Source organism: Conger conger, chromosome 4 (genome assembly GCF_963514075.1).
Source record: "Conger conger chromosome 4, fConCon1.1, whole genome shotgun sequence".
Lineage (NCBI taxonomy): Eukaryota > Metazoa > Chordata > Actinopteri > Anguilliformes > Congridae > Conger > Conger conger.
This window is the reverse complement of record NC_083763.1, coordinates 69644384-69668928: the sequence shown is the minus strand read 5'-3', so window position 1 is coordinate 69668928 and position 24545 is coordinate 69644384. Positions and strand designations below refer to the sequence as shown.

The 24545-nt window shown below is 42.6% G+C and overlaps 1 protein-coding gene across 1 annotated transcript; it reads left to right on the top strand.

Moving 5' to 3' along the window:
• The first annotated feature begins 4429 nt into the window (after positions 1 to 4429).
• On the top strand, positions 4430 to 22503 carry LOC133127206 (desmocollin 2-like protein). The gene is made up of 16 exons (XM_061239909.1): positions 4430 to 4662; positions 6026 to 6116; positions 7351 to 7451; positions 8015 to 8110; positions 8470 to 8625; positions 9159 to 9303; positions 9661 to 9815; positions 10417 to 10551; positions 12170 to 12355; positions 12907 to 13154; positions 14578 to 14720; positions 15771 to 15989; positions 16837 to 17058; positions 18122 to 18231; positions 19348 to 19695; positions 20042 to 22503. Exons 1-16 carry the CDS (start codon positions 4621 to 4623, stop codon positions 20237 to 20239), a joined length of 2595 nt encoding a protein of 864 aa, XP_061095893.1. The 5' UTR covers positions 4430 to 4620; the 3' UTR covers positions 20240 to 22503.
• Positions 22504 to 24545: the final 2042 nt, after the last annotated feature.

Here is a 24545-nt window from a genome sequence, read left to right as displayed (position 1 = left end):
GAGTCCACCACAGTCATCTGTTCATCCTCCAGCCAGCTGCTGTGCTAAGACTGTTATTCTGTTATGCTGCAGGCTCATAGCACCTGGAGACGTGGACCAATCCGTTATATATAAATTGGCTTTGTGGTTTAGCACACCCGCTGTTGGTTGGCACACTCTGCAAACCTTGGACAACAGTCGGATAAGTCTAAATGTGTTTATTTAGGGTTTTTTTGGGGGGGGGAGGGGGGCATTTCTATAACACTCCATAAGTGTTTTTTGTTTTTCCTTTTGGTAATCACATGGGGCTTGATGACACAGCCACTTGATGGCAAAAGTGCAGATTTAACAGTCAGTGTCTCTATGCAGAATAGGCTTTATAGAAAATAAATTCAAACTTCCTGGTCTTGCATTTCATGCAAAAACCAGCCACTATAGTGTTATTGTACGGCTGCAGAGGTGGACTGTGATGCTGTACTAAATGTTTGCATGAAATAAAAAGGCAGTGAAACTGCTGCCCCCAGCAGCACAGCAGTGGGGCTCAGCAGTGAATCCACCAGACTGACCGCTCGCTGTGGGTTTAGATTCCAGTTGGAAACTTCATGCCGTGCTTGACGGCTTAACCTAATTCAACCTGCCTCAGATCCTGGCTGTAGGAATGTAAAAGATGTATGCAATGTTACGTGGAAAGGCATACAAGTGTGTGCTTGTAAAAAAACAAGAAAACTCAAGAACTAGACGAAGAAGAGATGTTAAGTGAAAAATGATTTATTTCGATTTGAATTCACATGTGGTTAATATCATATGCAGATTCTCAGATTCAAAAAAATTTTTTTACCATGTGTAAATTACAGCATTTCTTCTACATAATGAGTTTTTCATTGCGTAATTGTTGACTGCCCAAGTCAAGATTTAAGGCGACTAGCCCCCAAAACTGAAGCTGAAGATGGCTGCAGTACAGGCCAGGCACAGAACAGAAGATCCTCAGCACCCAGTGATGCCTATGGGTCACAGACGTACATACAGTCAGCTTTTTTTGTTGTTGTTGAGTCACCACATTATGAGATAAACCAGACAGGCATCACAGTATGACATAAACCAGACAGTCACCACAGATATGAGAAACCATCAATCCCATGTGCTCATTGTCTCGTGAAAATTATTCACCCGAGCAATTGCTATTTTTATGACTGGTAACATTGAAAAAATTCACTCCACCCTCTTAAATAGAGCATGACGGATCCTGCTTTGTTTCAAGCTCTTGATGAGGTGGGAAAGTGATACCTGCGGTGATACATTAAGCCCATCAGCTTGCTTCTCGCTATCTTACTACGCTTATTATTATTACCCCATATCAAATTCACACCAAAATTAATTGTAATATTACTTTGTTATTTAGCTGCTGCTTTCCTCCAAAGTGACTTACGGTTGATTAGACTGTGCGGATCTTATTGTGGCTGTCCAGCAGTGGCTGGAGTCGTTCCAAGATAAGGGGCACTACCGCCTCTCAGACTGGCTGGATTCGGCTTGGTGGCCCAACAGCCCCTTCCTACTAGAGGTTTCTGAAATGGGCCTTTTTATTTATTTATGGAAACCTCTGTGGTAGGTGTGAAAAGGGTGAAAGTTCCCAGATTGAACCGCTCGCCTGACAATGAACCCTTGAACTTACACAGTACATTCCTAACACAGGAAATGACTTACGGTAAAAATGTATGCCAATGGCATTTCAGTATATCCATGAGTATTGTGTAGTGTTATGTAGTGTAGTCATAGTAGCAGTAGTAATATCAGTATTAGTGTAGTAGCAGTAGTATCAGTGTAGTAGTAGCAACAGTATCAGTAGCAATATCAGTGTAGTAGTATATTACATTACATTAATGGAATTAATGTCTTATCCAGAGCGACGTACAGTTGATTAGACTAAGCAGGAGACAATCCTCCCCTGGATCAATGCAGGGTTAAGGGCCTTGCTCAAGGGCCCAACGGCTGTGCGGATCTTATTGTGGCTACACCAGGATTAGAACCACTGACCTTGTGTGTCCCAGTCATTTACCTTAACCACTACGCTACAGGCCGCCCTGTTGTAGCATTAGTAGTAGTCGTATCAGTGTAGTAGTAGCAACAGTAGTAGTAGTATGAGGGTAGTAGAATTAATAGTAGTAGCATTAGTAGAAGCAATAGTAGTATTAGTAGTAGCAGTAGTATTAGCATAGCAGCAGTAGCAGTAGTATCAGTGTAGTAGTATTAGTAGTAGTAGCATTAGTAGTAGCAGTAGTATCAGTGTAGTAGTAATGGTAATAGTACCAGTCATTAGCAGGGCTGGCAGGTTAAATTCTCAGGCCAGGGACAATAATATTTACCAGAAGTTCACAGACAATTGCCCATCCCTTTCTTCCTCCAGGGCACCCCTCCCCGGGTGTTCCTTATACTACACCTGTGCTCAGCTCTGTGCTAGTTTTGGGAGAGCACTACCGCAGCGTGCCTTTGGCCCCGGCCTGAGAGAGGCTCCCGCAGGCCTGTGTGTGAGCGGTGCGCCTGCCCAGCCCCACTCCCTCTGACGGGGCCGTGCCACATTCCGGCACGGCTCTCCAATCAAACCCAGATTCTGCACGCAAGGCACTTTCCCCACTGCGCTCTCTCCCTCACCACTGCGCTGAAACAGATGGGGCCTGACATCGCTGTGGTCCTTCAAGATCAGCTCGTTAATGTGCTACCCTACAGCCATGCGATCCCCTCCTTTCCCACCCTCTTCCTCTCATGGGGCATCAGGGTCGTCATCAAGTTGACAATAACAATTAGGATTATTGTTACAGTATAGCTGTTATGTGCATACAGTGCACTGTTAGCATGATTATTATTACATTACATGACATTTTATTAAGTACAAAGCAGTGCATATCAAGGTCATATCAATTATTATTACTTTGTTTCCATAGCATAATGTTCAATCAACTCGGAGTTGTCAACTGTGACAAAATGAGTTCTGATAGATGACACTTGATCCACTTGGGTTCATAACCTGAGAGGAATTAAGACTGAACATTTTCTATTATAATTATTTTAATGGTGAACAAGGTCTCATATTTATAGCTGCTAGTTTTGAATTGAATTCGTTTAAATTGCAGTCGGTGTTTTTATCCAACTCTGGTTTGGAGTGTCAACAATATAAATGGCTATTCAATAAATACATTTAAAGTGTATATGTATCTAAGATACTGAAAAAGGTGAAGGATTTCTTGTTCTGAACAGACAGTGGTGTGGCAAGTGTTCCCTCCCACATTCCTACCTCAACCCCAACCCCCCGCCCAAAGCATTCGCTCTTATCTGGTTTTGAACTGAGACAGTGAAACAGGAACTCACAACACTGGCTATGGGCTTAAGCTTCTATAACCAAATATAATCTGCATTGTCTGATTCTGAGTCAGACCTTTTCCTTGAAATCAAGTTGAAAATTCTCAAGAAACCACGGGACTGTTTTTAAATCTTACCTACCAACAAGAAGTGCAATAGACTACTAGCTAAGCGCAACCGATAATAAGCTTTAAAAAGAAAATAAAACAATGTACTATGCTAGGTATGTGCTATATAGCTTTATATTAATTTATTATAATTATACAATATATTGTAATTATATTGTAATTATACAATGTAATAATTTGACACATATTTGGTAGTATTTGCTTTTGAATAATTAATTGAGCTATTCATTGAGTGTAGCCAAAAAAAAAAAAAACTATAGATGTAACTGTCTGTGAATTATGCAGAGAAGCTATGTGCATATTATTAGTAAGCTGTGTGTACTCCTGCCTTAGTCACCTATGTGTGAAAAAGAGATGTCGGCTGATTCATGTCTGGTGGCAAATCAAGGTGTTATTATTTCTGACAGAGAAGTTTCACACCACTAAAATACAGACTGAGCCAGACTCATGTAGACACACACATTTTCTGTCATTGATTCTGCAGTATGCGCAACAAACTTCATTAAAAGCCCTAATTCCCTTAATATGGGCTGTTATTACTGTCACTTAACTGAGTTCAGGTTCTAAATTAAAGTTAAAGTCTAAATTAAAGTAAGGCCACAATTGGTTTCCTATTTTGTATTATTTCAATTCAATTTAAATAAGTGAGCTACAGATCTGGTGCAAAATAATAATTACAAAATAATTACAATATTAAAAAACTGACGAAATGATATGATAATCCACAGTGAATTTAATGTATACATTATTGTCTATACGGCAATATTACTACACTCTGCAAAAACAAACTAAGTTCTTCTATGGCTTTTTGACAGGTCATTGAACAATGTTTTCACCACACACACAGGCACACACGAAACGTTATAGGGGGTGGAGTTGAAAAAGGGTACAACTGATTACAAATTTCTTTCTCATGTCCCAATCGTCTCAGGTAGCCTGAACCGTATGCCTCCATGGATATAGTGCCGTAACCCGTAAAACAATCAACATAATCGACACACCTTTGAACGGGACTATCAACCACTCATTTAATACAACCTCCTCCCTTCTACCGCGCCCAGAATGCTTCTGTCATCTCATGTCTGTTAACCACCATAGGTTCAGCAGGATTGCAGGGGATTAACACGGTTACCAAGTTTATTATCGTCCCAAGCGACGAAACATGGCCGGAGGCTTCTTTTTCCTCCGCAGTTTCCTTTGCGTGGTAAGTAATATAACTAATTTCATTGCTTTATGTTTAACATTTGTCTTTTGTAAAAAGAACTGCGTGTTGGGAATATCTAAGAAACGGCAAAGTCCAATGAAAAGGGTTAAAGTGGCCTTCAGTGTAGTTATGTTCAATATGACAACAGTGCAAAAAGGCGTGCACTTAACTTACTTGAACGATGTTTGAAATAGCAGAAATAATCTTTCATGTAGCCTACATATAAAAACACACCAGTATAAACCGTTACTATTATGAAATTTGCTTACCATCGGTGCAGACTTCGACTCAGCCTCCGGGCTTCGCAGTTAACTGTTTTTGTACTTGGTAGCCTGCATGTTAATTATTAGTTCACAGCACATTGCATTTTTAAATGTGCTTTGTGCTAATAATTGTTCTTTTGAATAATATCTCCCTGAATGTAGTCTACCGCGTATTTTTAATTTGATTGTCCATGCGAGCTCTCTTCATGACTGCTTAATCTGTAGGGAACCTTAGAACACTCAGTGCTGATCAAGTACAGATGGCATGTATTCATTCATTCAACACTTACTCTTCATTTGAGTTACAAGTAAATGTTACATATTTATTTCATTAACTCGAGACTGGCGAGACAGTGTTCGTAGTTGCTGAACTTGCCAACTGTGTTTGTGAAAAAATATAAAATAAATAAACAATGTCTTGTTTTTAATAGTAAGTTAAGGACTTAAGTTAAGGATAAGTTGTTGATTAAATTTCAGCTATTGTGTCTCATAGTATTTCTGAGCTCTTATGTAGTTGGGTTTTAGAGGTCTCCCCCTTTCTGTGTGATCTGTATTGCATATGTCAAGAAAGCTAGCCTGCTTTTTCTTGTAGGAAGCCACAGTTGGAATTTTATTTTGGAATATATCTCTGTTTTTTTTATTTATTTGTGGCCCTTATTAGAAAACGTTAAAAAAATAATAATAATAATACAAGTGAAAAACTTTCACTTTCATCTTTCAAATTCCAGCACTCAACTGAATGACTATTCCTTCTCCGACAATTAGATTTTACACCAGAAGTCAATATATACAATGAAATTTCTGTACTTTTTTTTGGTTGCTTGAGCACAGTCACAGGCAAACATTTATTTTATTCAGTGATAGCCTATGTCCTGATATAATAACGTTGAGGAAGTCAGAAGTGCATTGGAAACTCAAGGGGGCTTCAGCTAGGGGGATAACTACATGTTTTGTTATTGTTCTTAAACAAATGCAGAGTAAAGCCTGGCGGTCATGAAAAACTGCATAAACATAAATCAGCCCAAGGGTGGTTGACGGTAAAGATAAGAATGGACGTTGCATTGCTGAAGTGGTAAACACACGTTCTCCTGCCTCTTCAGGTGCTTTCTGGATCCGCAGGGTCTTGTATCCGACATTCCATTCAGGCTGAATCTCCTGAGCTGGCGGGGGCTGGGAGCTACCTCTCAAAAGGTGCAGGAACGCTGATCAATTTTAATGAATGACTGTGTCTATGTGGACCTGGTCTCCACAGGAACCTGGTCTCAACAGTTTGCATCACTGTGCTCCGATGTGTATTTGTCAAAGGGGCACGAGAGCAGGCTGACGACATGTGTGATCGTTATATTTCTAGAGCATATTTTGACAGTCCAGTTTTACTCAAAGTGGAGTATGCTATGTTTTTCTTTTTTTTTTTCGATGGGGGTGGTGGGGTGGTGGTATGTGTGTCAGTTAAAAATCTTCTGGAGAAAGTGACCTGGTCTCTGTCTATTGCACTTGTTGGCAGGTAAGATTTAAACACAGTCCTGTGGTTTCATGAGAATTTTCAACTTGATTCTAAGGAAAATGTGCAGTCCCTCTGAGCTGAAATTCACATCACTTGGTACTTGGTGTTCATCTTCATTTTAGTAAATCATCATTCCATTTTAATAAGGTTAGATTCAGTGATCGAGAGAGACAAAGAGAGCCTGTTTATAAGCAGACCCCATATGGGACTTAGGAAACCTACATTTCCTCTGGTTCACAAGTCTAGGTTCCTGACCTCTCCATCACACTGTGTTGTAACACCAAACTGAAGTGGGGATTAATCTAGATTACTGTAGAGGTGAGCTTTTGCATTATCATAATGATTTCTTAGGGCATGTGTGGGCATCGCTTCTGTGTTCAATGCCAGGCTCTCCTCCCATTTTCCTGGCCTGCCAAATATGCCTTAAGACCAGAACACCCTGATTTGCTTTTATATATGTTCTTTTTTCAGCTAGCAGAATACTAAAGGCAGTGCATTCACATGCACACAGAATGTACGAGGGGTCTTGTCAATGCCTGAAGCCTAGTGGCTAAGGCACACCACTGGGACCTGGGAGGTCGGTGGTTCAAACCCTGGTGTAACCATGATGAGATCTGCACAGCTGTTTGTCCCCCGAGCATAACCCTTAACCCCACATTGCTCCAGGGGGGGATTGTCCCCTGCTTAATCTAATCAATTGTACGTCACATTGGATAAAAAAAGTGTCAAATGATCTATAATTGGACCTTATCTGACGTTTTCAGTCGTTTGTTCTCTCAACTTGATGTGCACTGTTTTGTATGTCACTTTGGATAAAACGTAATGTCATACTGTAATGAGTTTCTGAAACAGCAGCGATATCACGAGTCGATATCGCAAGCAATGGCAGAGAAATGTGAAAGCATCGCTGTCGACTTTCAGGCTCCGTGGCGCAGACTGACCTGACGGGATCCTCGGCTCTGATTCCGGACCGAAATGAGAAACTGAGAGCGGATGAGACGCTTTCTCTCCAAGCCAGTGAGGTAACAGCCTTTCCTGGCACACCCTGGTCTCTGCAAGCCTTCGTTTCCAGCGGTAATACCTTAGAACGGGGGTGTCCGGTCCTGTCCAGTCCTGTCCAGTCCGAAAGAAAAGGTGCAGCTTCTTTGCTTTAGCCCTGCACTAAGACACCTGACTGTAGTTCACGGTCTGGATTTAAGATTGTAATTACCTGGGGTGTCTCGGTGGTGCAGCCTGTTGAGCACCAACCAAGTGTTTATTGCAAGCCGTGACGTTGGCGGTTTGAATCTGGCTGGCCGTCGTTCGTTTTCCCCTCTCTCACTCCCATTCTTCCTGTCTCTCTGCACTATTCTATCCATTAAAGCTTAGTATAATATATAGCATTAAAGATTATGATTAGTTAAGTATTTGAAGGTGTCTTAGTGCTGGGAGAAAAAAAACAAAAGCTGCACCCACATCAGCCCTTTTTGGACACAGTAAGACGGGACACCGCTGCTTTAGAAGCTCTTGTGCTCCTGCTTTTGCTCGGTCCTCACCCTTTTTCGGCCCAGTCCAAACGCGTCGCTCTCCGTTCCCTTCCTTAAAGCACAAAGTTCTGAGACGCACAAAAAGACGCTGGAGTCCCCTGCCTTTCAACATAAAAGAGAACGAGCCACCGCCTTTTCCAAGGGAAGTGGAACTGGTGAGTTTCCTGCTGCGTTTGCCACTCAGATCTGTAGCGTATTTACGTTTGGCTGCAAGTTTTAAAATGAATTTAAAACGTTCTGTTAAACGTGGCATTTGTGTTAGGCTAGTATTAGTTCTGAATATACTGCCTGGAATGTTCTCAAGTATTTGTAATTTAAAATGATGAGTATTTGTATAGCCTTCTCAGTTGTTTTATTATTATTATTATTATTATTGTTTTATTATTATTAATAATATTATTATCACTCGATGTTGTTTAACCCTTCAAATTCTGTTTAACCCTTCAAGTTCATTAATGTGAAATCCTTATGTGTTGTCACGTGTGTCATGTCTGGCTCGATGGTTTTTTCGCAGATCGGGTCCGACAGTTCGGCGAATTACTCGGTGTACTACCAGATCAGCGGCCCGGGGGTGACGGAGCCCCCCGTGGGTCTGTTCACGGTGGACCCCGACACCGGGATGCTGAGCATGCACCGCACCGTGAACCGGGAGGACCACCATCAGTTTGTGGTGAGCGTTGAAGCCTGGGTATTCATGATAATTCATCTGCTCTGGTGACACACGGAGGGCGTGCTTCAGTGGGCTTCAGGGCCCGGCCCTCCGCCAAGCGGCTGCAGCTCGGCCTAGCCTGGGCGCGGGGCTGTGTCTACGAGGCGGTCTGCAGTCTAGTGGTTCAGGCGCGTGACTGGGACCCGCAAGGCCGGTGGTTCGATCTTGCCACAATAAGATCCGCGCGGCTGTTGGGCACTTAACCCCACACTGCTCCAGGGGGGTCTCTTTAGATAATAGAGTCAGCCAAATAATGTGTAATATGACTAAGCGATTGTCTGCCTGTGTGTATGTTGTAGTGTATATCAATCAAGAACAGCCAACAACAAGCTCTTCTTGATTGACAGAAAGCATCGCGGCAATGGGGTGGGACTGCAAGGTCTTATTGGCCAGCGCAAATTTAGATGAGAAGTAAACAGGAGATTGACTACGCTGCCGATCGGTGGTGTCCTGGTAGGTTATGGGCACGCTTAACTTATGTTTCATTATCGTAGTTCATCGCCAGAGTGTATGACCGGAGAACGAAGGAGGAGACTGATCGCCCGCTGCCGATCACGGTGAACGTGCAGGACATCAACGACAACCCTCCGGTGTTATCCGGCTCCCTCTCCATATCCATGCCGGAACGTTCCAGTGCAGGTGAGAACAGCATTCGGACGCGTTCCGTGGGCACAGCCGCGCAATTCTTACACGCTCCCCTGATGAGGCAGAATGTCAGGCGTTCGTATTTCATATGATTATTTCACCCACGATGCAGCTGGATGATCACTTATTATGTGCACTGTTTGTTGCCGAATCAAATTAATGCTTTGGCTTCCTTTGACCTTTTTTTGTAAAAGCCAAGAATGCAACATCTCAGTTGTTTTTCTACTTTTTTCCACAGTGTTTTAGTTCTTGTTTCTTGCTTCAGATTAGCAAACGTAACCCACTATTTCTGTCGTTGTAACATTTTCATTCCAAATTTCAGTTTGGCAGCTGTGTATTTTCTCATTACAGGAACGAGAGTTGGGAAAATAAATGTTACTGACACTGATGAGCCAGGCACACTTCACACAAAGGTCCGGTTCACACTCCTCGACGAGACAGATCTGTTCAGAATCAACCCTGAGACTGGGGAAGTTTATACAAAAACCAATTCTCTTGACAGGGAGGTAAGGGACTTATTTTATACTTATTTATAGTATTTATACTTATCATTGTTTATATACACTGTGGCCAAATAGACTTGGCCAGTCTGGACATTCTCCTCTGACGTCTCCCATTAACAAGGCGTTTCTGTCTGCAGAATTGGTGCTCACTGGATTTTTATTTTTGTTTTTTGCACCATTATTTGCAAACTCTAGAGACTGTGCATGAAAATCCCAGGAGATCAGCAGTTTCTGAGACTCAAACCACCCTGTCTCCCACCAAGTCTCATTCCATAGTCAAAGTCACTTAGATCACATTTATTTTACTTACCATGTGAACTGAAGCTCCTGACCCGTATTTACATGATTGTATCTATTGCACTGCTGCCACACAATTGGCTAATTTGATAATTGCACAAATAAGTAGATGTAATTAAGTAAAAATGTGCCAAATAAAGTGCTCGGTGAGTGTATATATACTGTCATATGCTATTGTCATTTCATAAGAAATGTAATTTAAAATGTACAAACCAAATTCAAAACCGGTTAGATTTCACTGCTCATGAGCATATGATGGTTGAGGGACACTGTTGATTTAGTTGGGTTCCTGTGTATTGTGTTGCAGGTGCAGGACACGTATTTGCTTACTGTGGAACTACAAGACATGGACGGAGCATCCGACGGACTGTCCACCACAGGAACAGTCACCATCATATTAACTGACATAAACGACAACCCGCCTACTTTCAAAGAGAAAAAGGTATGACTTCTTCTTCCTCTTCGTCTTCATCGTCTTCTTCATCTTCTTCTTCTTCTCCTCGTACTCCTCTTCTTCTTCTTCCTTGTCTTCTCCTCCTCTCATGTGGCGACATGGTTCAGGCAGTAAGAGCAGTCGTCTGGCAGTCGGAGGGTTGCCGGTTCGATCCCCCGCCCGGGCTGTGTCCCTGAGCAAGACACCTAACCCGTAAATGCTCCTGACGAGCTGGTTGGTACCTTGCATGGCAGCCAATCGCTGTTGGTGTGTGAGTGTGTGTATGAATGGGTGAATGAGAAGCATTAATTGTACAGCACTTTGGATAAAGGCGCTATATACATGCCAACCATTTACCATCCTCTTCTTCTCCTCCTCTTCTTCATTGTCTTCATTCTCCTCCTCCTCTTCTTCATTGTCTTCTTCTCCTCTTCTTCTTCCTCCTCTTCTTCTTCTTCTTCTTCTTCTTCTTCTACTTCTTCATCATCTTCATGAGGCGTCCCTACCTCTAATCAAAGTGGAAGTTGTATGTTGAGGGTTTGTCACAGCTTGTTTTGACTTGACAAAACAAGTTTGGCTTGTCTTGACTTGAATTCTGAACTTAATTTTAATTCATCTTTTAATATTATTTGTCAGAGAATATAATGCCTTGAATCTTCTCATGGCAATATACTGTACAGTAATACATTTACTAGTCTTTTTCATTCATAATGTAATGTAATTTCTTGTAAAAATATTGTTGATGCTCGTGTAGTAGAACATTAGAACATAAGAACACAGAATGACAAGATTACGTAATTAATTTGCCCTCATCTGAGCAACGGAATGGCTTCAGCTGTGAACTGTGCTGAGAGCTATGCAGAAGTTATCCGTGCACACACACAGCTCATGTTATCAGTCTTATCTGCTTTAGTCAAGTTATACTAAAAGTACCAGATGTGCCTTTTGTAATATAATCACTGTGCTAATCTGGGTCTCTATGCACAACAAAATGCCTGAAGAAGGAAGAGGAAATGTCCTTTTTTAGATTGTCTTCAGGGACAGAGGGGATGGCTCCCGGGTTTAAGGGTGCCTGGTTGTTCAGCTTTTCAATTCTGCAGAGTGAAAGGAGCAATTAGTTTAACCTGGGGGCTTGAATTACCTGTGACCTGTTATGCAAATTGCTGTTGCAGATCAGTAATACAAATTCCGTATAATCTCATGTTGACAAACGTAAAGGGAGGCGAAAGAACATAGGTTTTGAGATGATCTCACCTTTTGATCATCTCCCCAGAGGAATGTCACACGATAACCACTTATCGCACATGCTCTGTCGCATGCTGAGAGCAACACCTTGTGCAACTAGTGTGGCTGAAGGCTAATAAACAAAGAAGCCTTTGTCCCCTGCTGTCCGCGGTGCCCGTATTCTGCATAACTTGTAGTCATGAATGATTGATGGCTCGTGACCAATATCCCAAATGTTTGTGGTCTATTGTCATAAAAGCACAGGTGCATAAGAAGATTGGTGTGTTTATTTATTTTTAAGCCCCGGTATTTTGCCGGCAGTCTTTATGGTGTTGACAGCCGGTGGTTGCTCACCCACACAACCCGCAGGTCCTGACCACTGTGTCTGTTGTTCCTCATGCAGCACACGGCGACGGTTAAAGAGAACACAGCAGACGTCTTGGTTCTCAGAATCCCAGTAGACGACAAGGACCTGGAGAAGACTCCTAACTGGAACGCGGTGTACAAGATCAAAAAGGGGAACGAGAACGGGAATTTCAGGATGGAAACGGACCCTAACACTAACGAGGGACTTCTTTACGTTATTAAGGTGACTGAAATCCCTGATGCATGATCAGTAATGTACTGAAATATGGAAATCAAAAAAAAAAAATGAAATATTTTAGATTTACACTGATGGGATGCTTTCTTTTCAAGTATGTACAAGGTATATGATTGCACAATTATTACCTGATAACTTCTTCTTTTTTTTTTCACAAAAGTTTCTTTTTTACTTTATTTTTCAGTCCCCATTGTCTGGCGAGTAAAATCATTGTAACTTACTTACTGCCACAAATAATTTGGAGGTCATTCCAATAGTGCTCCCGGACAGCTATGTTTACCATGGAGCTGGCTTTGTTATCTGTAGTGAAGAGGCAAAGCAGAAGTGGCACTATTAATAGTGAAGTGAAGCACTGCTTATTTCATTCTCTCACTGTTGGTGTCAAAAATGTAGATTATGGTGCAGGCAGCCAAACAAGGATTTGATTCCCTACATTTCTGTTCTGAAATACTTGTGTATGACGAATGTACTCCTCCTCCACCACCTCCTCCTTCTTCTTATTCTTCTTCTTCCTCCTCCTCTACCTGCCACCTGTCCAGCCTTTGGATCACGAGGTCAGTAGTAATGTGAAGCTGGAAGTGATGGCTATGAACGAGGCGGATCTCGTTGGCACCAAAGCAACGTGGGCCACGGTCCCAGTGGACCTGACTGTGATAGACGAGGACGAAGGCCCAGAGTTCTCCGCCCCCATCCTGAGCCTCCGGGTGAAAGAGAACGTGGAGAACGGAACGGTCATCGGGACTTACGTAGCGACTGACCCAGAAACCAAGAGCAGCGAAGGCATTAAGTACGTGAGCTACATTCCTTGGTGTCATTTTGTGTTGCATGGACATTTTGTCGTTTTCCATGACAGTGAAGCCAACGGAAACGGGGGACAGGGGAAAAACTAATGTACCTTATATGTTTCAATCAAATCCTAGAGAGTTGGAAAATGTAACGTATGAGTGAATAGAAACCAATTCATTGTTTCAAAGTGTTGGTAGCAATGCCAACTGTCATTATGTTTAGCTACTTAGAGAGTGTTGGAAGTCACCTGCCATTTGAAAGAATGATTAGCTTAGTTTCAGTTGTATATTAATCAGGTTACGATACATACACACACTTCCTTGTCTGTGCCCTCCAAAGCTACGGGGACAGGAGAGTGAAATCTGATTGAATTTAGTGTCATAGGCATACACCACCATGAAGATCAGATGATTAACTATAACTGAAAAACAATTAATCTGTAAGCTGAGAGGACAGCATAGCATAGCACACCATCTGGGCATATCAAGCAACGCTGTTTGGAAAGTCTTGAAAAAGAAAGAGACTACTGGTGGAAATACATGCCATACAGGTTGGCCAAGAGACAACTGCAGTTGATGACAGATGAATCCTAAGAGCTGTGAAGAAAAACCCTAAGATAACAGTCAGTGACATCACCGGCAGAGTTAAAAATATCACAAGCCACCGCATGCAGCTGACTTGGACAGCAGACGACAGACTTGATCAAAATAAAGCGTTAGAAAAATGATGGAAAGCCAAAAGCGTGGATAAAGAAAGGAACAGCCTATGATCCAAAGCACCCTCTTCATCTGTAAAATATGGAGGAGGTATTGCCAAACTTTGGCGTGTATGGCTTTCTATGGAACAGGCTCACTCATATTTATTGATGATGTACACTAACAGAGGATAGCAGCGGTAGGATAACTGCAAAGTTTTGGACTTGTCAAATCAGTCGCCTAATTTAAATCCAATCAAGCATGAATTTAATTTGCTGAAGAGGAGACTGAAGAGAGAAACCCCCCGAAACAAAGATCAACTGAAACCGTCTGCAGTGAAGGCCTGGAAAGGCCTTTCCAAAGAAGATAACACACAGTTGGTGATGTCAATGGATTGTAGATTCGATGCAGTTAATTAATTAACTGTAAGGGCTATCTAACCATATGTTTGACTTTAGTGCTCTCATTATTATACGTTTAGGTTGATATGTTGATTTACTGTTGTACAGCTAAAAATAGGGGACACACAAACAGCTGTTTGTAAATACCATGAAATGAAAGCTGATTGCCTTTTGTTTCATATTCTTTTGTTTGATGTAAAATCCAAATGTTCTCATAGTTTTGGTATACAGTATAGCGTAGAAAGGGACGGCATTGAATTTTTAAGCTTCACTTTTCTGAATGCCTTTTTTTCTTTTTATGTGTACTGTATTGTGCTTGCTTGGTCAGGTACTACAAGATGACAGACATTGGTTCCTGGATTGATGTGGATGAGAACACAGGAAGCCTGACCACCCTCACCACTTTGGACAGGGAGTCTCCATTGGTAATAGACAGTCTGTATAACATCACAGTGAAAGCAGTCGACGCAAGTAAGTTTCATAATGTCTCCCAATTACAGTTGAAATAGTAGTGGTAGTACTAGTAGTGGTAGTATCAGCAGCAGCCGTTGTAGAAGCAATAATTCTTCACAAATCAAAAAACAAAAAAAAGCAGGAATTAAGGCATAATATTCAGAGACAACCTGTATTTCCATACTGTACACAAACAAGGTACGAATGGAAGTAGTCAGGCACTCCCGTGACATACACCATGGAGGGACAGTAGACCTGTGGTAACTGCAGAGAGATCCCATAAACATCTTCTTCCTTTCCTCTCTCCTATACGACATGCATACAAATGAGTGAATACAGTAACAGTGTTTGCATGCATTTTATTCATGTCCACATACAAAAGTAACATCAAAGGACATAAACCATACAGACACACAGTACAGAATAATGACATGGACGCTTGCAGGTTCAGACACACACTGTAGTCCAGACAAGTTTCCACGACATTATAGTAATGTGCATCTGGTACATAAACACCGGTTGTTAAACGGGTGTTTGCTGTGCGCATGGATTTTAAAACACCATGCCTATTACAACGACACACACATATGACACTGTCATGTCATAAGGTGTGCTAGTTCTCTTAAGCTAGGGTGTGTGGTATTTTGGGTGTGCCAGTTCTTTTAAACTGTAAGGCGGGCTTAATCCTATTTTTGCACCCAAGGTTGCGCCGTAAGTTACGTAACGTCACGTAATTTGATGGTGGGGGTTCCCAGAGCACCTTGTGAACATGAAATGTGTTAGTAATGCCACATAAGTACCTTTTTTCCATTGATGACTGCGTGATTAAGTTGCGTGTTTATGTCATGCTCTGTCGTTTTTTTGTTTTTTTTGCTTTATTCTCAGATGAGAACTTCAACTTCATAATTTCATGAGAACAACTATCCCATGTAAAGATCTATCAGACAATACTGTATATAGATAGATAGATAGGTACTTTATATGACGATATCACTTTTTCCTTTGGGCTTTTACTTTCTTTGAAAAAAAAAAAAAAAAAAAACGTTTTTCTCTCTTGTTATTTCCAAGGCTCAAAGACAGGCACAGGGACCGTCCTGATCCAGATCGAAGACATTAATGACAACGCGCCGGTGATCCCGGCAAAGGGCATGGTCCTGTGTGAGGGCGGAGACACAAGCTCGGTGCTGGTGGAGGCGGTGGACAGCGACGCTGACCCCTTCTCCGGCCCCTTCAGCTTTGCCCTCCCCAAAGGGCATGATGGGAAATGGAGGCTTACAGATGTGACAGGTAGCCTACAGGAGTTTTCTAATGGTGGTTTCATGGTGTGCTGCTGGAACATTATAGAAGGCTCTTATTTCAGGAGCCCGCGTTGTATTTTGCTGCTAAAGAGGGGTTGAGGGTGCTTTCGTCATTTAACCCCTGGAGGTCATGCTCAACTAAATACATTAAAAAAAAGAAATTTCATACCTTTTGGCCTTTTTTCATGAAAGAAAACAAAAAAACTTTATGTAATCTATCATCGTTACTGCTGAGTTCTTTGGAAATAAGTAGTAATACAACTGTGACTCAGAGTACAGTGTTGTTGTTGGATTTAGGTAATCCTATAATACCTGAGCATTGCCAGGACATGTACTCTGGCAGTTAAATGTTAATGAGAATTATGTAAATGTGATGCAACTGAAAAATATACTTTCATACATAAATAGAAACGTTCCTCTTTCTTTTCATTGGCAGAATGAGCAGTGTTGGTCAACTCAACCTTTCTAAAAAAACTTTTCAAAAATGTTTTTTTTTTTTTTTTCAAACAAAGGGATTACATTTGGAGTTGTGTTCAGATCCTGTCTTTGAATGTTTTTTTTAAAACATTATTTCGCTCAAGGCTGAGCAGTTATGGCGGGACAATAATACCTACAGTGTTATTCTCTATCAGCTTTCCCCACTGCAGTAAAATCAACTCTTAAACTTTGAATACCAGTAGTGTTAAATCAGCGATGTTGATGAAGTTAGCATTAATGGCCCTAGTCAGATATGAGCCCCAGTTGGACTCGGATTAACACTGGCCATTTCTCTGTGTGCATGTTGTTGCTGTTGGACTCAGTGTCAGAGTTGATTTAACTCTGTTCCCTGTGCTCAGCCACCTCGGTGAGGCTGGAGCCGGCCCAGGACTTGCCGACGGGCGTGTACAGCGTCCCGCTGCGGGTGGAGGACCTGCAGGGCTTCGGGGAGACGCAGACGGTGACGGTGCGGATCTGCCACTGCCACGGAGGGGAGTGCCCCGCCCGGACCAGCTCCGTCTCCCTGGGAGCGTGGGCCATCCTGGCCATGCTGCTGGGCCTGGCCCTGCTCCTGCTCCTGTGTGAGTGCCCTCTCTCCCTCTCCTGCTGCTGCTCCCCTTTCTCCCTCTCTCCTGCTGCACCCCTCCCTCTCTCTCTCCCTCTCTCCCTCTCCTGCTGCTGCTCCCCTTTCTCCCTCTCTCCTGCTGCACCCCTCCCTCTCTCCCTCTCTCTCTCCCTCTCCTGCTGCTGACCCCCTCTCTCCCTCTCTCCCTCTCCTGCTGCTGCACCCGTCTCTCCTTCTCTCCCTCCCTCTCTCTCTCTCTCCCTCTCTCTCTCTCCTGCTGCTGCACCCCTCTCCCTCTCTCCCTCTCTCCTGCTGCTGACCCCCTCTCCCTCTCCCTCTCTCCCTCCCTCTCTCTCTCTCTCTCCCTCTCTCCTTCTGCTGACCCCCTCTCTCCCTCTCTCCCTCTCCTGCTGCTGCACCCGTCTCTCCTTCTCTCCCTCCCTCTCTCTCTCTCTCTCCCTCTCTCTCTCTCTCTCTCTCTCCCTCTCTCCTGCTGCTGACCCCCTCTCTCCCTCTCTCCCTCTCCTGCTGCTGCACCCGTCTCTCCTTCTCTCCCTCCCTCTCTCTCTCTCTCTCCCTCTCTCTCTCTCCTGCTGCTGCACCCCTCTCTCCCTCTCTCCCTCTCCTGCTGCTGACCCCCTCTCTCCCTCTCTCCCTCCCTCCCTCTCTCTCTCTCTCTCTCCTTCTGCCGACCCCCATGCCTCCATCAAGCAGTTTTACAGCCATGTTTCCCAGCCAGTTTCAGACTTGAATGCGGTATTAGCCTAGCTAGATAGACCTTTGATTAGCCTAGCTAGATAGACCTTTGATTAGCCTAGCTAGATAGACCTTTGATTAGCCTAGCTAGATAGACCTTTGATTAGCCTAGCTAGATAGACGCTTTACAGTGATGAGGGGGGGAAACTCACCTCGACCACCACCAACCAGCATTGTGTCTTTTCTCAAAAATTCAGCCTGCAGTGCACAAAAGCTGTCAGGGTCCAGAAGAATGTGTCTTTTCAAGGTTTTGGACTGGAAGTAATTGCGGCCTGTTTAGTTTCCCTCTTTTTTTTTCTTTTTTTTTTGATTTTCCTCTGAAGGCCTTTGCTGTGCGCTTGCATGTACGATGCAGAGGGAGAAAATATACATCGATGACGTCAGCACGGGCATGCTGCTGAAGTCCAACACTGAGGCCCCTGGAGAGGAGGTGGTAAGGGTCATTGCCTGCGTTCGCCATCTGAGCGGCCTGTAGCGTCGTGGTTAAGGTTAAGGTCAGTGGTTCAATCCCCAGTGTAGCCATAATAAGATCCTGCATTGCTCCAGGGGAGGATTGTCTCCTGCTTAGTCTAATCAACTGTATGTTGCTCTTGATACGAGCGTCTGCCAGATGCCATTAATGTAATGTAATCAAGCGCAATATTACAGTTGCCGACACTTTTATCCAATGGGATTTACAGTTGATTAGACAAAGCAGGGGACAGTCCCCCCCGGAGCAATGTGGTGTTAAGGGCCTTGCTCCAGGGCCCAACAGCTGTGCAGAACTACACTGGGGCTTGAACCAGGTCCCAGTCATGTACCTTCACCACAAGGCTACAGGCTGCCCTTGAGTTCACATTCAAGCACAATTAGGCCACCCCAGACTTTTACATTTACATTTACATTTTTGTCATTTGGCAAACTTCACCATTTGCAGTGACTAAACCATTGCCTCAGATGTCTGCTCTCACTATAATAGACTTAAAGCTGAGGTGAAGAGAGTTGTCTTGGGTGCAGGACACAGATTAAGGTATCTAGACAACCAAGACTTGAATGACAGTGGATGGACTAAGAAGATACAATGCCATATAATTAGGGTGACGTTCCCCATTATACCATTGAACCCAGAGCACTTCTCCAAATCACTTGTTATTATGCTGAATATGTGAACAGGGTAGTTCACTGTGATTGACAGGATTCATTGAGACTTTTAGCAGACACTTGCAATTAATATATATATTTTTACATAACATCCACTTTTATGACTTGATATTTTACTGAAGCAACTCAGGTTGAGTTCCATACCTAGGGGGTATAGTGGCAATACCCCACCTTTCAGAAGCTTTGAGTTAAATCCCAGGTCCTAAACCACTATGCTTCACTTCATTATCCTAAATTTTCCTGGTGTAAAATCCAACTATGACCACTTGAAATTACTAGCTAACAAACCATGTTGAGTATGGAGCTGGTCTGAAGTGGTCAACCAGAGTTATACTTGATTTTAGGTGAAAACATGTAGTGTTTTTTATTTAATACATTTTTTGAATGGCCCTGTGGCATTCCCCCGCAGAATTCCAGCATCATGGTGATCCCGGCTTCGGCTGTGGACGGTTCGGTGAAGATGGGCCACATGAACGGCCTGGCGACCATGAGCTCCAGCACTCTGGGCAAACAGAACCAGGTGTTCCAGGAGGGCATGGCCCAGTCCGCCGGGCTGCAGGAGGTCTCCATGATGGACACGCAGAACATCTACAGCTCGGCCCGGTACGGGTCGGGTTTCTACGGCTCGGGGAAGTACAGCTCCGCTCAGTACACCGGGACAATGCGATCGTCTCACGCTGAAGGGTACGCTCTGCATGAACATGCCGGATTCTCCTCTTTGGACACATGGAGGACAAACGACTTGTATCTACAAAAGGTGAGGTGGATGAATCGGTGGTTAAACTTGTTCAAGCTTGCAGAGTTTTTTTTTTTTTTTTTTTTTTGATAAATAGCAAGTTTACATTATGTAACTACTTTGTTCCTTGACTCAATTCCAATTTCATGAATATAGTTGAATATAGAAACTGCAGTGAAATTCATAGGTTTGAGGACCCAGAATGTAATATGATATCAAGCAGGGGTTTTGTGTCTCATTTCCTGCAGTCTTATTGTCTGATTTAGCTCTGATCTCTCAGAACTTCTGGAATCCATTCTCAAATCTGCTTAGTAGTTTTCTTGGCGTGGGCATATTTTCAGTATTTTTTTCACTCCTGTCTTCCCAGAAACTGGTGTTCCTCGCGGCAGAGGACGAGGGGCGGTACGCGGACGACCAGCCGCTGGAGTTTGAGTACGAGGGGCAGGGTTCCCCCGCGGGGTCGGTGGGGTGCTGCAGCGACCAGGCGCAGGACGAGAGTCTGGAGTTCGTAGACACGCTCGGCTCCAAGTTCAAAACGCTGGCAGACGTCTGCACTCAGGAGTGAGGGCCTTCACTGACTGTGGCTGGGTTAAAAAAAAAGTCTACTCAAAGTCAAATGTTACACTGATGTATTAACACGGTGCTCTGGGTTAAAAACTCTACTCAAAGTCAAATATTACACTGATGTATTAACACGGTGCTCTGGGTTAAAAACTCTACTCAAAGTCAAATGTTACACTGATGTATTAACACTGTGCTCTGGGTTAAAAACTCTCCTCAAAGTCAGATGTTACACTGATGTATTAACACTGTGCTCTGGGTAAAAATCATACTCAAAGTCAAATGTTACACTGTTGTGTTAAAACTGCTTTATGGAAAAAAAGCTCTACTCAAATCCAACCATTACACTGACATATTAAGACTACTCTCGGTAAAACCCCTACTCTACAGCTAATATTACACTGTCGTCATAAGACTGCATTGTGGAAAAAGCTATACTCAAATTCAGCCGTTACACTGGCATATTAAAAGTACAATAGGTAAGATTTTTAAACATTGTTACAAGACCATTTGTCATAAATCTCTTCCTATCATTGAAAAAGGCTCACTGACATGTTCACCCTCTGCCTGTGTTGGGTTTCAAAATATACAGTTGACGGCCCGACTCTACCAAAACATTGTATAACTGTACAATAATTCAAGCTCATTGGTTGAAAATTGGTTCTAACTGCCACAGCCAATGGCATTTCAATGTCAGCACGTTTACAGAGAAAAGAGAGGGATAAACATTGTTGTGGTTTCAAGGTGTTTGTTGCTGCTATTCCTCTCTTGACCGTTAGAAGTCTGAATTTACCTATTGTACCTTTAACACAGCACTCTGGGTAAAAGCCCCTCTCAGAGGCAAGTATTTCACTGAGGTAGTAATACTGTGTTCTGCTGTATGGTAGGAAAAACCCTACTCAGTCAACTTTTACACAAGTGTATGAGTTTACTCTGGGGAAAAAACTCCACTGCAGCAGCTACACTGTTCTTTTAGGGGTAAAAGCTCTGCTTTAAAATTGCATCGTTGTGCTAATGCTGCACCCTGGATGGAACACCCTCACCACAGATATTAACGCAGATAACAGTATTAACACCATATCCAGGGTATGCAGTCCGCAAAAAGAAAATGAGGTGACACTTTATTTGAAGGCTGTGTGCATAACTGATATGTCAAATGATATAGCACTTTATGACAACTGACATTGCCATTCTGTGTATTCCACTTTCCAAACTGACATTTGGTTTTTAACGACATGACATAGTTGTCAACCTGGACAGATTCGAAAATATAATATTTTTAAACAAAGGGCAATATCCAGTGGCACCAGTGTTATGTAGCATTTCTAAGACCTATATATATATATATATACTTGATATATGGCCTTCAAATAAAGTGTAACTGAAAATGATTACATTGCTGTATACACAGGGTGCCTATTCCAACGTGCTGCCATTTTGTATGAGTGAATATGCATGCAATAAGGCTAGTGTAAGGTGTAAATTAATATTTGTCCTCAGTTCTAAAGGGAAAACATACTCTGGTCTTCTGGATTTTTCTATTCATCCTATATGCTGTATGGTTATATTGTGTACAGTATGTAGTTATACTACTTGGAACATAGTGTTAAGCTTTACATACATACAATAACTGTGAAATAGTATCATTTATGTGGAAATATACAGTTCATTGCTTTCATTACCAAACTATTTTTCTACTACTTTTGCTTCACAACTGCTTATTTTTATATTTCTTTTTACCATTTGTTTGAATGAAATGTGACTGCATATCAAAGTGGTAAACAGTGTTGCCAATCAAAAACTTCCTTGCTACTGTGAACCGACAACTAATAGGCAGATAGACAGTCTATGTTCATCTATTCTTTTTCAGGGATTGGCGGAGAAAGTTGTTTCATTATTGTTTTCTCTTGTGGTTGCAGAGTGGATTGAAAGTGAAGGAATTTGGGGGGGGTTTTTTACGAGCAGTGAATGTAAATGATTTGTTCAGTTATAGTCTGCTTTTTAATGGTAAATACGCGCTAAGTTTCCTCTTTTCAACTGGTTGGTGCTGCTTTCTGTTTTAGATACTTTATTTTTTTGCTTCTTTGTCTGTTTTTACTTTTTTAGGTTTAGATTTCTGCAAAATACACAAAAATGCAGCCTAAATGAAATCACAATGTACCTTCTGCTGTGGTTGACAGGAGTCAAACAAATTCACCCATGGTTATGAACAAAACAAAGAAACACCTGGGTTTATTTGGTAGTCAAAGTTGACATGCTCGAGGGCACTCAGGTTAATGTTTAAACACGCTTGTACGAAAAGCAGGTTTCATGTCCTGAAATCTGTCAAATAAAGTGATTTTGGAGAACATTGCTTTCCAAATTCATCCTTTCAGATGGCATTATTATGGAAGTTGTATCACTTTGTGGCATATTGTGGCCTTTGGACTGTTTATACTTGGGGGGGTGGGGGGTGATGTGACCACATGGTAGCACAGGGTTTAAGTACACACCACTCTGTTACACAAGAGTGTGACCTTGGCAGAGAACCCCCTCCCATCCACACAACATACTACAGTATCTCTCATTTTTACATTCTGTGCACCATGACCATGTTCCCTACAAACTGAATGGAATCCACGCTGCTCAGTGGTGCACTCTTCCAAATGACTTGCGTTCCTTTTTTTTTCCACACACACACACACACACACACACGCACACACACACACGCACACGCACACGCACACGCACACAGCCAGCCAAGTGTGTGAAGCCAGCCATTCTCCAGACAAATGATTTATGCTCACACTTACTGTGGGAGGTTAAAGACTTTCCTTTGTGTAAATATTTCTGAAAGCACTGGCGTACAGTAGGGTTCTGCTGGCTGCTTTCAGAGTAAGAAACCGGTTTGAGAGCCACCCCAAACACTCTCTGGGAATTGTTCTCAGGTAACTGAGCGCACATGCTGATACACATGTCCTCTCTCTGACACACACACTTTCTGCCTTCAGATTTCTCACGTCGTGTTCTCGTATATGTGTGAACTAAAATAGGTCAAAACATATAAAACGAAACAGGTAACCTCCAGTAAGGCTAATGCTTGACACAGAGGAGAGCAGAAAGCAAAGCAAAACTTGTGTGTGTGTGGGTGTACGTGTGTGTACCAATTAATGCTTGAGAGCTCTCAAGTCTTTGTAAAATCCCCTAAAAGCACTTTGCAGATTTAGGAATGATGTAATTGGAAAACTGGCTGAAATTCTGGTCCTGTATTTTAAGCTCTCCGCCCGCCCCGAAACATCCTCCAACAGCCAACCGATGAACAGATCTCCCCCTTTCCAGTCACTTTGCCTGCATGCAAATCTGTGGATTGGACTGCATTTTTCTTGCCTCAGGATGTTCTAAGGCAATGTTTCTCAATGGTGATGAATGCCCAGATGATTCACACTAAATTCCTACATGCTCCATAAACTCTGAAAAAAAACCCACACTCTTCAACGTCTGAAGTCTTTTGTACCTAAGTTCTGTATGTTTACACAACAGCTTTCTGTCTCCCTTTTTCCGGGAATGGAATGGAATGAGCCCCGCCCTGTGAAACCAAATCTGAAAGCGGAGGTGAGTGAAGGGTTTGGCCGCGTTGACAGGAGGCTGAATTTCAGGGCCGTGACTGCAGAGGAAAAACATTCGAGCACACCCTGCCCCCCTGGAGTGAAATGTAACATCTGTAAGTGACTAATAACCAGAAGGGGTGGACTGGTGAAGGAATGTGGTTGGAGGGGGAGGGGGGGGGGGAGGCTGGGATGGGAATGGGAAGTTTTCAGTTTACTTTTTGCTTTCACAAACATTTTTGCAAGTCTATTTCAGATACACTGCGCATCTTAATTTAATAGATATGTATCTATTTGCTTTCACGATTAATTAATTTGATTGATTGCGAGGTTGTTTCCTGATAGTTATTCTCAATCACTGTGAATGTAAAAAAATAAAAGAATAATAATGTGGAAAATAATAACAAAATCTCTCATGAAAGCCTATGAAAAGATTGCTTATATTTAATGGTGAGTTGTTAAGGATCAGTACTGATGGAATCCAGGCTTACTGGCAAAGTGTCTTTGACTAAGTGTTGCAATGTGGAAGTGCGGTTTGCATTCCAAACGACATGGCACACTTTCCTATCTGCATGCCATCATGTAGGGTTTCGTCTCTGTCTCTAAATGGCCTCCAACTATATTAAAAAACAAGGGAACATGTTTACCAAGTCTTTATTGCTTGGAGACTGGGACTAAAGGCATCATTAAAATAATCCACTGAGTTCAGCTCAATTTGAGCTGTTA